Source organism: Ambystoma mexicanum, chromosome 4p (genome assembly GCF_040938575.1).
Source record: "Ambystoma mexicanum isolate Mex_15411 chromosome 4p, UKY_AmexF1_1, whole genome shotgun sequence".
Taxonomy (NCBI): Eukaryota; Metazoa; Chordata; class Amphibia; order Caudata; family Ambystomatidae; genus Ambystoma; species Ambystoma mexicanum.
The window spans coordinates 743,630,961-743,646,312 of record NC_090927.1 but is presented as its reverse complement, the minus strand read 5'-3'; the positions used below and the strand labels follow the sequence as shown (position 1 = coordinate 743,646,312).

At 47.0% G+C, this 15,352-nt stretch overlaps 1 protein-coding gene across 6 annotated transcripts in view; it reads right to left on the bottom strand.

Moving 5' to 3' along the window:
* Positions 1-15,352, bottom strand: part of TTK (TTK protein kinase) — a 1,085,566-nt gene that overhangs the window by 1,002,439 nt on the left and 67,775 nt on the right. For all 6 annotated transcript variants that reach the window (XM_069606303.1, XM_069606306.1, XM_069606304.1 and 3 more), the window contains exon 3: positions 9,940-10,165. In XM_069606303.1, coding sequence (XP_069462404.1) covers positions 9,940-10,165 — 226 coding nt within the window. The remainder of the gene's footprint in view (positions 1-9,939; positions 10,166-15,352) is intronic.

Below are 15,352 nucleotides of genomic sequence, written 5' to 3'. Positions count from 1 at the left end.
GTCACAGAGCTCCCCAAACTTTGAGGGACAAACTTGGGCCACAGAGGCCAGAAAAGTCCCCCCCGCCCCCGCCATCATGTTGTCTCTGCTGGCCCACCTAGGGACATAGTTGGCCACCATCCTAGACACCTTGAGAAGATCCTTCAGGGTGCCAAAATGATGAGACCACTGACCGCTCAGTTGCGACTTCGCAGATCGCATGCGCAACCTGGCCTCTGGCACTAGAAAAATGCAGGAAGCCATTAGGACTAAGCGGTGGAGGAAGGAGGTCGCCAGCAAGCTGGTGTGACTCAGGAATAGACCATCTGTCGCACACTGTTGACTCTCCTTTGGGGAGAAAAAAAAAGCCTTCCCCTCGTGAGTGCCCAGGACTGCTCTGATGAACGGAAGCCTTTGGGCTGGTGTCGTATGTGACCTCTGATGTTTAGGGAAGCCCAGCCTGTACAGCAGCAAAACAGTGTCTCCGAGGCGAGACAAAAACTGCTCTGACGACTTTCCCCAGATCAACCAGTACAGATATAGAAGCACATGAATGTCTGCTCTCCTACAGATGCGCTGCCACTATTGCCAGCTTGGTGAAGACGCATAGGTCAACCCAAAGGGGTGCACCTTGAATTATTAGTGCCTATGAGGAATCAGATATCTGCTGTGCCTCTGATGGATGGGCAAGTCGAACTATACATCCTGCAGACCTAATGACACCAGGCAGTCCTGCGAATGCAGAGACTGGAGAATTTCTCGTAGCGTCAGCATTTTGAATGCGTCCTTCCTCAGGAACTTGTTCAAGGCCCTGAGGTCCAAAATGATGGGATGCAGCCCTCCTTTCTTGGGTACCAGGAAATACCAGCCCCACCCCTCTCTGTTTGGGAGGCACCTCTTTCACATCACTCTTCAACAACATGGCTTGCAGTTCTTCCTGGAGCTCCTGTTCTGTTTGCATGGGAGCAGGGGGTAGTCTGTCTGGCGGTCTTCGCAAGAAGGGTAGACAGTAATCCCATTGAATGAGCTGCAAAGCCCAGGCAACGGGGGTTATGTCCCATTTTGCGGCCGGTGCTGGCCCCGCTATCTGCTGGACCCTAGAGGCACTCCTGGCCTTCCTGAGCAGGCCTTTGCCTGGGTTGTGGGGGCTGCGCCTTTCTGCCAAATGGGACAAACCTCTGAAAGCCTCTTCCCCGAGATGAAAAACGAAAGGATGGCTTCAGCGGCTGTTGGACAGCCATGCCCAGCAACTTTGCAGCCAATTTGGAGTCCTTAAATTTTTCTAAGGACTCTCGGCCATAGGACCTTACAGATGCTCACCATCAAAGGCAATGTCAAGCAACTTGGATTGTACATTGGAGGAAACACTGAACTGTGCAGGTACGCCTGCATCACCGTAGCCAACCCCATAGTTCTGCCCAGACAATCCTCAACGTCAAGGCCCAATTGCAAGCTTTGGCAGGCTACCTCCTTGCCGTCCTCCACTAAGCGCAGAAAACCTTCCTGCATTTCCCCTTCACGGATATGTTCTGCTGCTTCCTGAATCGTCCTCCAGAGGCCTTGAGTATACTTGGCAAAGGCAGACAAAGCATTCACTGCCTTAAAAGACATGCTACTAGAAGAAAATACCTTTTTAGCTAAGGCATCATATTTCTTCGACTGTCAGTTGGTAAGTTGGAGGTCCACGTGGATGGCCTAGTATTCACTGTGGCTGCCTGAACCACGAACCCTCAGGCATAGGGTGAGTCAACAAGCATATGGGATCTCCCCTCGCAGGTTTGTATTTTTTCATCAACTCCGAGTCTACCTCCATCAATGGGGTCTGAAATGTCCACATTGAAAAGTCATTGCACGCTCATTGGGTGGACCTGCTTCTAGAATATCTGTGAGCTCGTAAGCGGACAGCGGTTTTGCAGGTGTGGGATATATTGACCCTCTCAACGGCATCACCCGACATCACTAAGCTGCATTTGTGCAGAAACAACCACAAAAGGGTTACGCTGGCTCCTGTGAGTGCCGTCGCTCAAAACTGCATTTTGCAACAACAACAAAAATGGCTGCACCGTCCTGCCAAACACAAATCGGTGCAGGATGGAACCAGGGGGCACATTAAAGGAGATTGCCAGTGGAAGAAAGTGGAAAAAAGAGCGTTGCTTTGCTGCAAAAGCCAAAATATCCATTGAAAAGAAAACCCTTTTCACCTTTAAAAAAAAATGCGACGCTAAATTCCCTCTGTTTCTTAAAGCCACTGTGATTAAAAAGCCCTACCATATTGCTACCCAAACCGGGAAAAGACCTCAAAGACCCGGCCTCCTACAGACCCATCGCCTTGCTAAATATTGATGCTAACATTTATTCTAAAATTCTGGCTAACTGCCCGTCACCCATTCTACCCGACATAATCCATCCGGACCAATCAGGCTTTATTAGAAATAGGTCCACTGGAGATGTCTGCAGAGCTCTAGATCTGGTTGACCTCACTGTCCGCAACTCCCAAAAATTGGTGCCAATGGCCCTTGACGGCACTAAGGCGTTTGATAGGGTCGACTGGGCTTTCATGCGTCAAACCCTTGAAGCCTTCCGCTTTGGGCCCGCATACCAGAAGATGATTTTGACCAACTATCAATCCCCAAAAACCCTTCTTAGAATCAATGGCACCCTCTCCAATCCAATCTTGCTAACCTGTGGGACTAGGCAAGGATGCCCGCTGTCCCCGCTGCTCTTTGCCTTAGCTATGGAATCCTTTGCCCAGAGGATCAGAGCCAATGTAAATATCAAAGGCCCTCAGATTGGTCCCACTATGTCCCATCCAATGGAAGGAAAAGATGATTCCCTATCTGGAGTCCAAATCCCTGCAGACCCTAAGACAGTATACCATGCAAACTCCCCCCACCCCACTTTTTTGTGAACTTGAGTGACTTGAAGAGGTGGGCATCGCAAGAGATCTCCTTGATAGGGCGGATCATGGCAAGTAAAATGAACCTTCTCCCTAGATTCTTGTATGCCTACCCGTCACAATTCCACCAGCTACCCTTCAGGGGCGCCAGAAAAAAAATGCTCCAATTTATCTGGAGAGGCAAGAAAGCTAGAATCCCCCTTGAAAACGATGCTCGGAAGCGCACGGCTGGAGGGGCTGGGGGGTCCCCAACCTACAGAGCTACCAATAGCAGCTCAGCTAGCCCACACCCATGCTTGGCTGATGATCTCCGGACGCCCTAGATGGGTCGAGATAAAATAATCTCGACTGCCCCTTCGCCTGCGCTTTCTCCCGAATATACCACCCTTGTTACGGCAGAGCTGGAACAACCTGCTTCTCTCTACCAAACACACTGAGCACCTGGGATTGGGCGCGACGATGCAAAAGGATCCTGAGAGGCCTGGGCCACTTTTCTCCAGTTTTCAAGAACCCCTTGCTACCAATAGCAGCTCAGCTAGCCCACACCCATGCTTGGCTGATGATCTCCGGACGCCCTAGATGGGTCGAGATAAAATAATCTCGACTGCCCCTTCGCCTGCGCTTTCTCCCGAATATACCACCCTTGTTACGGCAGAGCTGGAACAACCTGCTTCTCTCTACCAAACACACTGAGCACCTGGGATTGGGCGCGACGATGCAAAAGGATCCTGAGAGGCCTGGGCCACTTTTCTCCAGTTTTCAAGAACCCCCTGTTCTCCCCGGAACTAACCCCCACAACTTCAGGAATTGGATTGCGGGAGGCCTGGAATCACGGGGCCAACTTTTTGTGGAAGGTCGCATTCGAACACTGTAAGGAACCTTTCAGCTCGAAGAATCAGACAAATTCTCTTACATTCAGTTTCGCCACTGGTGCACTCACCTCAAACCCTTCAGGCAGCAGCACGCACCCCCTCCTCCCTCAAACTAACGCTGCAAGATCTTCCAGCCCGTGGGAGGATCTCAGCCTTATATAAACGCTTCCTAGGCGACTTCCTCGCCTCCAAGACGCGTGCCATGGCACAGTGGGAAGTAGATTTGGGGCATCCACTGACAGACCAAAACTTGGTCGACATATGGACACAAATCCACTCATCATCCTCCTGCATCACAAATAGGGAATGCGCGTACAAACTCCTACTGCGCTGGTATTACCCTCCCCTGCAGTTTCACCATATGAATCAGGCCCTGAGCCCTGCCTGCTAGAGACTCTGCAGGCGACCAGGCTCCTTTTTTCACATGTGGTGGTCATGCCCTAAGGCTCAACCTTTTTGGAGACCCTGTTTGACTACGATTGAAGACATCACTCAGGTGATGATCCCACTCGAACTCGAACCTATCCTCCAGGGCTCGCCGGTCCCAAGGAGCTACCGCAGGTCGGGAAGAAAAGCTAAACTGCTGACCGAATGTCTACTGGCAGCGCGAATCGCGATTGCCCGCACATGGAAATCGACTGAAGGACCTCTTATGACGCTATGGTCGGGAAAAATGTGGGACATCCTAATTGCAGAAAAGATAACCACTGCCAGAACCGGACTTCTGCACCGCATCAGGATATCTGGGAACAATTTTTGGACTATGATAGAAAGTTCCCGGCCTTGACCTTCAAACCCTGCATCACTAAGAGGATCCTGGAGGGGACAGAAGCCTCTCGGCCAGAAGAAAAAACCAATGCAGGACTGGAAATTTCAAGCTCTTGAGACCCCACATCGGATGGGGGCGCTGGAGGATAGGGTGTGGGGGCAAAGGGACTGAGGGATTTGGTAAGATGTATGCAGTGTTATGATGCCATTTAACCTGTAACCACTCTGCTCCGTTTCAAAAATAAACAGTGCCTCAGAAAAAACAAGCATAATTCTGGATTGACAAACCCAGTCAAACCAACTCTAAAAAATAAAAAGCCAACCAGGAACTTTACTTACACGGGAAACACGTTAATTTTCTTTGCAAAAGTATCCAAAAAACTCAGCTGTTCAGAGAGAGACTAACTAGCTGAGCCATATCTTGTGTCAATGTATCTGTGCTGCAGACCAAATCCAGCATTCAAGAGAATAACTATAGCTGCAAGACAGTGTGTCAAGCTGCTGGAGATGAAAAGTTGTATTCAAGAAGGAAAGGCCAGCTGCACCACGTGTAAATAAATGAGCTTTTGCAAATTAAAGAAAAACAAATGCCTGTGCTTTGGAACAGCACACTGGTGAATGAAAGCCTGCCAGTCCTTAGCAATATGAAGGGGTGAGACTATATAACATGGGTTATTTTATGCAACCGGCTTGCTTTAATTCTGGATCTAAGATCAGAAATTAAAGATTAAAACTATGGTGGCTGGAGCTGCAAGTTGAAAAACAGGTTTTCTGCTTGGAGGGGTGGCATCAAAAGGAGGGCTCTCTCTCAGCAGATACTGACAATCCCCTGATAATTACAGGGTTGAACAGACTTGTCTCTGCTGGGGGCCCAAACAATGAAGCTCCCAGGGAAAAAAGTCTGAAGTGTGAATGGGCATTATAACTTCACTCAAGGGAGAACCCCCAACCATGCTCTAAAGGAAATGACAGTTGTCAGCAGTTGAAGGACAGAGGAACAAAGTCTTCCACTTGGTCCCAAAGACTATTTCAGGAATAAACTTTAAAGACTTCTATCTTTGCAGCAAGACTTTGAAGAATTGTAAAAATGTCAGTTTAAAAATGATTTTTTGTGCTTTCTTTTGAGACATGGTAGAAGTCACTGACACATTGGGGACAGAAAGGGCAAAGTATTGAGGATAAATCGAAAAGTATTAATGTTGCAACCATACACTTTTGTACATACATCCCTTGGGATAATTCACATCTGTGTATAAAATTATGGAATTTTAGACCAAATCTTTCATGTTTAAAATTACCAAAATGTATCAGAACGGCAAAACAAGGTCCCAAAGACTTGAGGATTGGACCGATATGTGCTGCACATAATATGTAACCTGTGTATATAATTTACTTAGAGATTGCAATTGTATAAATGTCTGTTTTTGGTAAAATCGGATTTTAAGTAAAGTAAATGTGGGCATTTTTGGACATTGTAAAACTCACCATAAATCTGACATCGTTCCCTTGAAAATCCAACCAGTTGAGAGCAAGGCGGAGACTTACACCCCTGCCCAATACAAGTAGTTTAGGAGTGTGCTTGGTTAACCCTGCCCAGCCTATACTTTGATGTCATTATGCACTATAAATAAGGGTCCCTGACAAGACTCTAGACACACATTCTTCCCGATTTCCTGCACTGCGTTCCTGTACCAGTCATCATCCTGACCCAGACCAACAACAAGGCCAAGCATTGCTGATCCTACTCCAGGGTCTAAGCAGTGCTGATCCCATTCCCAGCAAGGCCTACCATATAAAAAAATAAAAAAAAAAACTCAATTTCCCATTAACAAGGGGAAAACTGTGGTACCTTTGGCATCCTGATCCAGCCTGGCTTGCTGCCACTCACTGCATGCTGCTGCCATCGTGCTGACCTATGGTATCCAGTGACCAGAATTGCCAGTCCAGAAGTGCTACCCGGTCACCAGAACTGCCCAGCCGTTTGCCAGGAGCCCTGCAGTGTAGTGACCAGGACCGTTGACGGTCCAAAATCCAAAAACTAAAAAGTGGACTGTGAGTATCAAGCCACCCCATCTAAACCCATAGCCTATCTTGTCTTTGTTCTCATCCCCACCCTTTAAGTCACCCTATCCTTATCCTAATACCTTGTTCAAACCGTCACAATCATTCTTGCAACTCTGCCTTGATTTCTAGTGCTAGTGCCATCTCTTTGTTATTTTTGTCTTGTGAAACCCTAAGCAATTAATCCTATTCCGAGTGATCGGACTGGTTCCTCCAGGGTGGGCGCTGGGGAGAGAGGGTTGAACTTGTGAATCAACCTTGGAGCTTACTGTGTCCCTTCTTGGTGGCCTAGCCTGAATACTAGTGTAGAGCAAAACTATTCTTGCCACAACTGATTCTTTCCTTTTTCGCGCCTTTAACTACTCAAAGTGCACCTTCTTAGATCTTGCATAACTCATTCATTCAATTTATCAGCTAGAGACTTGCTTTCACTTTCATAAGTGTACCTGTGATCTATAGCTATATCCCACCCAAAAAATATTTCACCCGTTTTTCAAAGAAACCGCTTTAGTAAATTTACACGGAAAATGGAAATATTTGTAAAGTTTCCAACGTGTCATTTTGATTGCAAACGGTTTTAAATCTTCCACTCATTTTCGAACTGTATGCTCTGGCTAATCCATTGCTTGCGTTTGTTTGTACCTTTACATTGTTGTTTCTTTAGTGAAGAATTTTATCTGCTTCAAGGTTTTTACACACATTCATTATTTTATTCATCCATTCCAGAGTGTCATTTTTAACATTGCAAGGGTTTCAAATCAGTTTTTCACTCTTCTTTGGGGATGGAAGGTCGGATTTGAATTCCGTGTTCAGCTTTCTTATTGCCGATTACCTGCGGTTTCTTCATATCCATTCAGAATTGATTATTTGTGGGTTGAGGGAACATTGCAGGGGGAAATCCTAACTTGAGTGCCATCTTTCCTAAAATTAAAAAGTGCTTTCATTCCCTGGTGTTTTGTATATGTGTCAATAGAAGGTTAAACTAAAAGCATTGCTTACATTACTATTGTTATGATCACCCCCATTGGTGATTGGTGCCCCATATTAAAAATTTTATGATTTCTTTTGAATTTTAAAATAAAGAAATAAATATTGTATTTTACCAACCAGCTTGGTTCATGATCCATTGTGACCTGGGTTATTTGAAAAGGGGGTGTGATATGAGTGGTGTACCATCTCATTATTGAATCAATATAAAAGATAAGCATTTCAGTCGTGCGCTGCAGACTAGGCCCAGACCAGGGTGTGTGTCGCCTGATTGAAATCCTTAACACAGGCGCACACAAGCCCAAGGCATTGGCCACTGTCTTCATTGTCTTTTGATACTGGGCATTCACATGGCCATAAGGTTGGGACTGTTGCGTGTCCAGGTCGGCGGAGGCATCCCATGCCACTGGCATCATGTAGGCTTTACAACAAGTCGATGAGGTAGGTCTGATCAGTGAAAAATGTGTCACTGCCTGATCCTCCTGGAACAGGCTGAAAATTGAGAGGCTGGTCCCAATCATCTCTGGAAATGGAGGCCATTGTGTCGAAGAACGATTTTCTTGACTCAGGGATATACGACTTTTTAAATATCGGCACAGAGAGCGACCTCGATGTCACCGGGGCCGTCAGCGCCGAATGCAGCTTTGATGGCATGGCAGACTTGACAGTAGTTGATGTTGGGCCCAAAGGTGCCAAACTCTACTCGGTCTCCTTGGCACTGGTAGCACCGGGCGCAACAGGGACCTCCCTGGCATTCTGCTTCCAAGGATTCCCTGTATCCGCAGTACCCTCCATCATCTGGAGCATTTGCTTCGTAAACTCTTCCATTCAGCTTTTGATGTACTCAAGACCGTGGGACCCAACTCACTTCTCGGATGAGTGAGTCATGTCGGAGTCAATGGCAATGCTTCTTGTGAGCAGAGAAAGACAACGAATAGCTTTTGGAGTGTGACCTCTTTTAAGCGTTCTTGTGATGCGAGTCCACTTTCTCAGGAGTGAGGGTTCTCATTCTTGCGTTCGGATGACAGTCGTCGACCAGGCCGGTGACGTTGACAGAGGATGCCCCAAATTTACTTTTGCTGCCCCCTCCCGCAACGACTTCGGTCCATTGGTTGACACGGACAGCAATCATCAGTGGGGTGATCTGTGCCGAGGAACCACACACAGATCATGTTCAGGTGGGTCAGAAACATCTTAGAGCGGCAGTCGGTGCACGTCTTGAAACCCGACAGTTTGGGAATGGACACTTTAAAACATCTAATTGGAACAACTGGAGTGAAAAACTGAGAATTCTCACACAAGAGTCATTCCTCAAGCAGCATGCTGACCGTGGAAAAAAGGAACTGAGGTACGGGGGCATAGTGACATAGGGCCTCATTACGACCCTGGCGCTCCCGGAATGAAGGGGGCCGGTACGGGACCGGCCCCCTTCATTACGGGCGCGCTGATTAAGAGTTTCCCTTTGCGGGACCCGGATCAGACGTCTGGTAAAACCAGACGTCTTTTCCGGGTCCCGCTTTGGGAAGAGGGAGTTAACATGTGCCCGCTGTTACCTCCCTCCCCACTCCCATTGAGCCCTAGGGGGCTCAAATGGGGAATGGTTCCAGCAAGGAGGATTTACCGGGTCCTCTTATGTCGGAATGACCCGGTAAGTCCCCATTGCAGGAACCCGGTAATGGAGCCCGGTATGGAGGCCCATAGTATTTGTATGACGACCGATTTCACATCCGAGTCGACGGCCACTGCATCGAGTCAAGGTGGCTCCACCGCAAAGTCGAAGTGCACTATACCCCGCTGTTAAAATGTTTTCTGAGCAGCTGATGCTGGAAGGTATATCTACCTGATGAGGAATCTGCGGGAAAAAACAATCCATTGAAAAAGTCAGTGTTTCTGGTTAGTGGCTCCCTCTTCCCTGTCTCGTCTTTGTTAAGAATCCAAACAACTTTGGAATGTTCATTATTGTGTGAAAAGAATTCTGTGTTTTACTCCAATCCTAGATTAATAAATGTGTTCAACTTTTTCACATCTGTGAAATAAAGTTGAGATTGTAAAGGCAGCAAGGCAGCCTCAATACAATGTGCAGAATCTAAGTTCTATGCAACTTTAAAACCTTAATCTGCTGTACAAAATTGGAATACTCACTAACTTTGCCCCACCTGATTACGGGTTGGCAAGATTCAATTGCCAATATATATTTGGCTTGGTAAGTATTTATTTTCTAACACTATTCAGAACTTAAAACTGATTAGCCCCTCCCCGCGAGGCCATAATTTATAGAGCAAAGAATTGCAAAAATGATGGATTGTTTCCACAAAAGGACTTCACTCATAATTCAGAAAACTTGCAATAATTATATATTCACACATTAATACTCACACTTTCAGTTCAGCAAATCTAACATGAATCCTGGCAAAGCTCTCATTTGAGCTATGCTCTTCCGATGGGAGAACAGTCACTGCTCTGCTGTACAAGGTCATAAGTTTGTTGTGCAGATCTGGCTCTCCGCTGGAGTCGCCTTTCTTTTCTGCCTTAAGCAAAAAATTCCACCATTCCTCTGGTTTATTTCCCATCATCATCAAATGATTAATAGACTCTGAGTGATCTACAAAAGAAAAATGAACATTTATTGTATACAGATGGACACACAGGATACCCCCTACTTCACTTCTCAAAAAGGTATTACACACCTATTTTTCTAGTTTTGCAATTGCACAATAGGTAGTTTGCTTTTTATTACTGTTAGAAAAAAGTACTTGGACCTTCCCCCAATCTCCCCATCTCTTCTAAGTACTGCAGAGACACGATTCAGACTCCTCTCTAACATAACTGTTTTTTTTTCTGCCACCAAAACAGAAAACATTAACATTTTATTTTTAAATTAAAAAAGGTTTGTACAGAAATGATGTGCACTTCATCATACTTGTGAAAATTTGCATAGAAGACGTCAGCGACAAAGAAATCAGATTACTTGATCTTCAAGATGGAAATGACAGATGTAGCGAAACCGAAACAAATCAAACTGTTATACAAATGTATTCAAACAATTTATAAATCACATACAGTATAAACAACTAAAATGAGTTAGAGAAGATTGAACAAATCACAACTTTACATACATTATAGAGATGGGATTTGCAAACTACTCATTTGACAAATTAATTGTAATGACAGTGCAAAAAGAGGGATGAATTTCGTTCCCTGTTCCCCTCCCATAATTTACGCAATTATCAATGATAACCAGGTAGGTTGGCACTAGAATCCGTATCAACAAAAACTAGAAAGATGCCAATTATACCGAGGTTTCAGGACCATCATGCATTCATTACGTAGGAATAAAATGAGTATCTTGGTGTGTACGGCCTTCACGCAGAGACGCCTCAACTGTAAGCAGAACTTAAGTATAGGTTCCTGCATGGTGACTTTGCAGGTTAGTCACATGAACACTAGTAGTTTGTTGAGTGTACTACGTCCTGACACAAACACCCTCAGGATTACAAAACATGTGGATTCTCATTCTGCAAGTTCTTTTCACCCGAAGATCAATCAATGATCGATTCCTCTTGAACATGCAGTTTTACAGCATTCACAGCCATTTAATTAAACCTGCCCCTCCCTACCCTTGGAACAATAGCCCTTAAAATCTGGATGAATAAGGCATGGCTGTTTTTGACTTGGTTCCATCATTTAGATGTTTCAGAAGTAGCTATTACTATTAGGGTATTTATTGAGTGTGGATCTAGCTTTGGGAAGCAACGGAGCACTTTACAATCAAAGGGTGAAGGACAAGGTTAGGGAACGGAAGAACAAGGTTAGGGAGCAGAGAAAAAAAGGGAGTGGGGAATCGAACAGGGAAGGAAGGACAATTGCCAGCAATGTGGTCTACAAGTAACCAGGGGAGGAAACAGTGGGAATTGTTAGAATATATTCATAATATATGCATTTTCTTAGCCCTAAGCTAATCCCTTTTTGCGATCAAAACCCCATTTTTTTGCAATGTTCAAAAAGGTTGCATTTGTCAATTTCACCAATCAAATCAAAATAGAAATATATTTGTGGCCTTTTCCGTCAGTCATTGCAAGAGCGTGTTATTACAAGAAAAGATAGGATCTGTGTAGTATGTATGTTTTAGTCTCTTGGCCTACGCTGATAAACCTAGGTTAAATAAGATTAAAGGGGCGTGGCCAAGCAGCCATGGAGTAGGCTGCGATTCCTTGGAGCTCCGTGATCCGACTTATTGATCCGAAGCAAAGCGCATGTGTTGACGGCTGATTCCAGCGGAAAAAGATACTGTATCTGCGTGAATACCTCAGGCAGCAGATGAGCGTATCGGCGGGAGAAGGTGGACACAGTAGCGGGAGTTAGGCTACTTTGTGTCCAGATCCGGGAGCGGCGTAATTGATTGCAAGATGGCGGCGCGCCAACACAAAGAGACCCTCGGCGGCACTTGAAATCGGGTGCCAGGCGGGTAGTGAACGGGCGGCAGGCGTGCAGCAGCTGATGGAACGGTGAGCGGCCGAATACCCGAGAGAAGCTCACGAATAGCCCGGGCTGACGAGAGGACGTATGCAGTGTCGGGCTAACTGGCCACGAGATCGGTGGCACGTCCTTGGTGCTCCCACTGAACCGGGACGATATACACACTGAACGTACAAGAGGAATGACAACGTACCCACAATAGGTTGGAAGCAACGGGCATGCAGGGATTATATCCCGAGGCCGCACCAAGGAGTGGAAGAGCAACTACGCACAAAACAAGCGACGTCAAGACCTGCACCGTCCGAAACAAAATGGCGACCGACCCTGAACAAAGGATCACACTGATGGACCGTGAAGCGGCCTCGTAAGGATTGGGACACACATGCTGCTTAGATCAACCATTGCGGCCTGCAGACGCAGTAAGTGGGCATACGCACCTTGTATGTACCACCAGCCTTTGATAGGCACAGAGACCAGAAAGAAGCATCAGGGATGCAGAAGTCAGCACCCTGCTGACAATAGGCACAGACACAGAGGAAATTGTGATGTGGGAAGTTACAATCCACCCGAATAACAATTTCATGTGCCGCAATAGGTGTAGGTTGGTATACAGAGACCCCAACGACTCGAACAACAACTAAACAGCACCGAGCAGGAGCCAGACACGTGGACAAGGTTGTATCGGTAAAACCAAGACCAAACAACCCACGATGGAGGTCTTTGCGAAAACGCAGAGGACCACCTACATCGGGGCAGAGCACGGCTGCAACTACTGTGGAAGAAGGCCCAGAAGGAGATAAGCACCAGATCCTGGAGGCTATAACGGAGCTGAGCGCTAAATGGGGCGCGGCAATGGCGGACTTACAGACAGCCCTGGAGAACAAAATTGATGCGGTAGGAACTGAACTTGCCCTGTTATGGCAAGATGTCAGGGGGCTGGCGGAGAGAACAAATGGTTTGGAAAGTGCTGTAAAGACCAATACTGATGTCAGCACAAATAATGCTAAGGAAGTTCACATGCTCAAACAGCAGGTTGCCAACCTTGAAAATCAGGTGGAAGAAGCGGAAGGAAGAGCGAGAAGAAATAATATACGGGTGGTCGGCCTGCCGGTGGGGGAGGAGGGCCAAGACCCCACAAACTACGTGGAAAACATGATCCTACAGGAAATAGGAGCAGACAAGCTTTCGCAGAGATTCACGGTGGAGCGGGCGCATCGCGCCTTAATGCGGAAACCACGACCTGGGGCTCCGCCGAGACCCATCATTGCGAGGATCTTGAACTATAGAGACAGGGAGAAGATCCTGGAATATTTTTGTAAAGGCGGAACAATACAGAAAGCATCCGCCAACATTACAGCATACTCCGATTACACGATGCTGGTGCAGAGACAGAGATACAGCTACGTGGCCATCAAGAGGAGGCTGCGAGCAGCAGGCATCAAGTACATGCTTCTGTATCCGGCAAAGCTGAAGGTACTACATAAGAGCAGAGCGCTTTTTTTTGACACTCCTGAGGAGGTGGTAACGTGGCTGGATCTGCAAGGCTGCCCGGAACAAGAAGTGGACCGTGACCGGCAGGAACAGGACGAATGAAGAACTGGTGCCACGGACATTGAGGGGGTAAGTGGGAGGGGGTACCGGATTATACCGAGAAGCGGGACCGGTTGAACATTGGGTAGCATTCGGGCCCTGTGCTCGGCATGGACTGGAATATAGTGGGCAAAATGTAATTGGAAGCTGCAAAGGGTTAACAATGCGTAATAAATTTGGAAATAGGAGCAACAGGATGGAAGCAACCCACCCCCGAAATACTAATAGTTAAGTGGCCATTAGGGCGACTTCACCCTACTGAGCCCTGAGCATAAGCTTGTGCTGGACGGGGCTAGATGTGGGGGTGCCTGAGATCCAGGGATGAAGCTGGGCAACAGTTGGGGAGGGCGTTGTTGGGGAAGGGATGGGTGGGGGGAGGGAAGGGAGGTTGGAAGTTTGGGGTGTACTTAGTTATGGGGAGTTTAAGTTCAAACATGAGCCTACATGGAAGAGCTCGAGGGTTGTATCTGCATAGCATAATTGGGAGGGTTTGGTTGGAAATGTGGGAGGAAGATACCAACGCGCTATGGGAGATCTTAAGATACTAACGTCGAATGTCAGGGGACTTAACAGCTATATGAAGAGGAATAAGGTCATGCTGTATTTGAAAAGGCAAAAGATAGACATTGCACTGTTACAGGAGACGCATCCGACGCGGGAGAAACTGGAGCTAGTGGGGAAAAAATGGAAAGGGACTGTGGTGGGTTCATCGTACTCTGCTTACACTAGGGGAGTGCTTGTCTGGGTGGCGCCGCACGTCCAGTTTCAGCTACTACAGGAAGTGGTGGAAACTGATGGGAGGACGGTTATATTGAGAGGGCTGGTGGAGAACAAAGAGGTATGCATCGTAAATACGCAGGCCCCCATCCAAAACACGACGGCATACTTCAGAACTCTGTGGACCAACCTTAGTATGTATGTGGGAAACGTGGTTATTTGGGGCAGGGACTTCAATTGTGTAATGAACCCCAAGGTGGACAGATCTGATAGCAGGATTGACAGGCCCACCCCAGCGGCCAAAGCATTGCAGGTGTTACTAGATTATTTTGGCTTGGTAGATGTGTGGAGAACAAAACATCCTAATGGTAGGCAATATTCGCACTACTCAGCCCCGCAGCAGCTGTACACGAGATTGGGTTATGTCTTTGCCACGCCGGATGTAATGACAGAGCACTCAAATAGAATATAAGGCGAGGGTCCTCTCAGATCACTCGCCCCTGGTCCTTGGGTGGCAATACTGCACCCCGAGGGCGCGGATCCCGACATGGCACCTCCAAGCGGAGGCACTCAAAGATCCGGTCTTTCGTGAGGACATAAGAGATGAGATCATTAACTACTTTGAAACGAATACTGGTAGTGTTGACTCGGCGGGTAACTATGGGAAACTTTTAAGGTGGTGATGCGGGGAGTAGCCATAGCCAAGTCAAAGGGCCTGCAAGGTGGGGTTCTGGCTGACCTACAAAGAGTAGAAGATGAACTAGAAAGAACATTAAAAAATGGCAGTGTGGACACAGAGCTAGTGCTTAAACTACAGCAGCAGTGTGCGGAACACTGGGAAAGGCTCTGCAACCTCAATTATAAAAAGTATGTAGAAAGACAGCACGTGGGAGGGGATAAAACGGGCAGGCTTTTAGCGGGGCTGTACAAGAGCGAAACCTAGACCCCCGATTAGGACAATAACTAGAGAAGATGGCGAGGTAGTAGACACCCAGGAAGGAGTCAA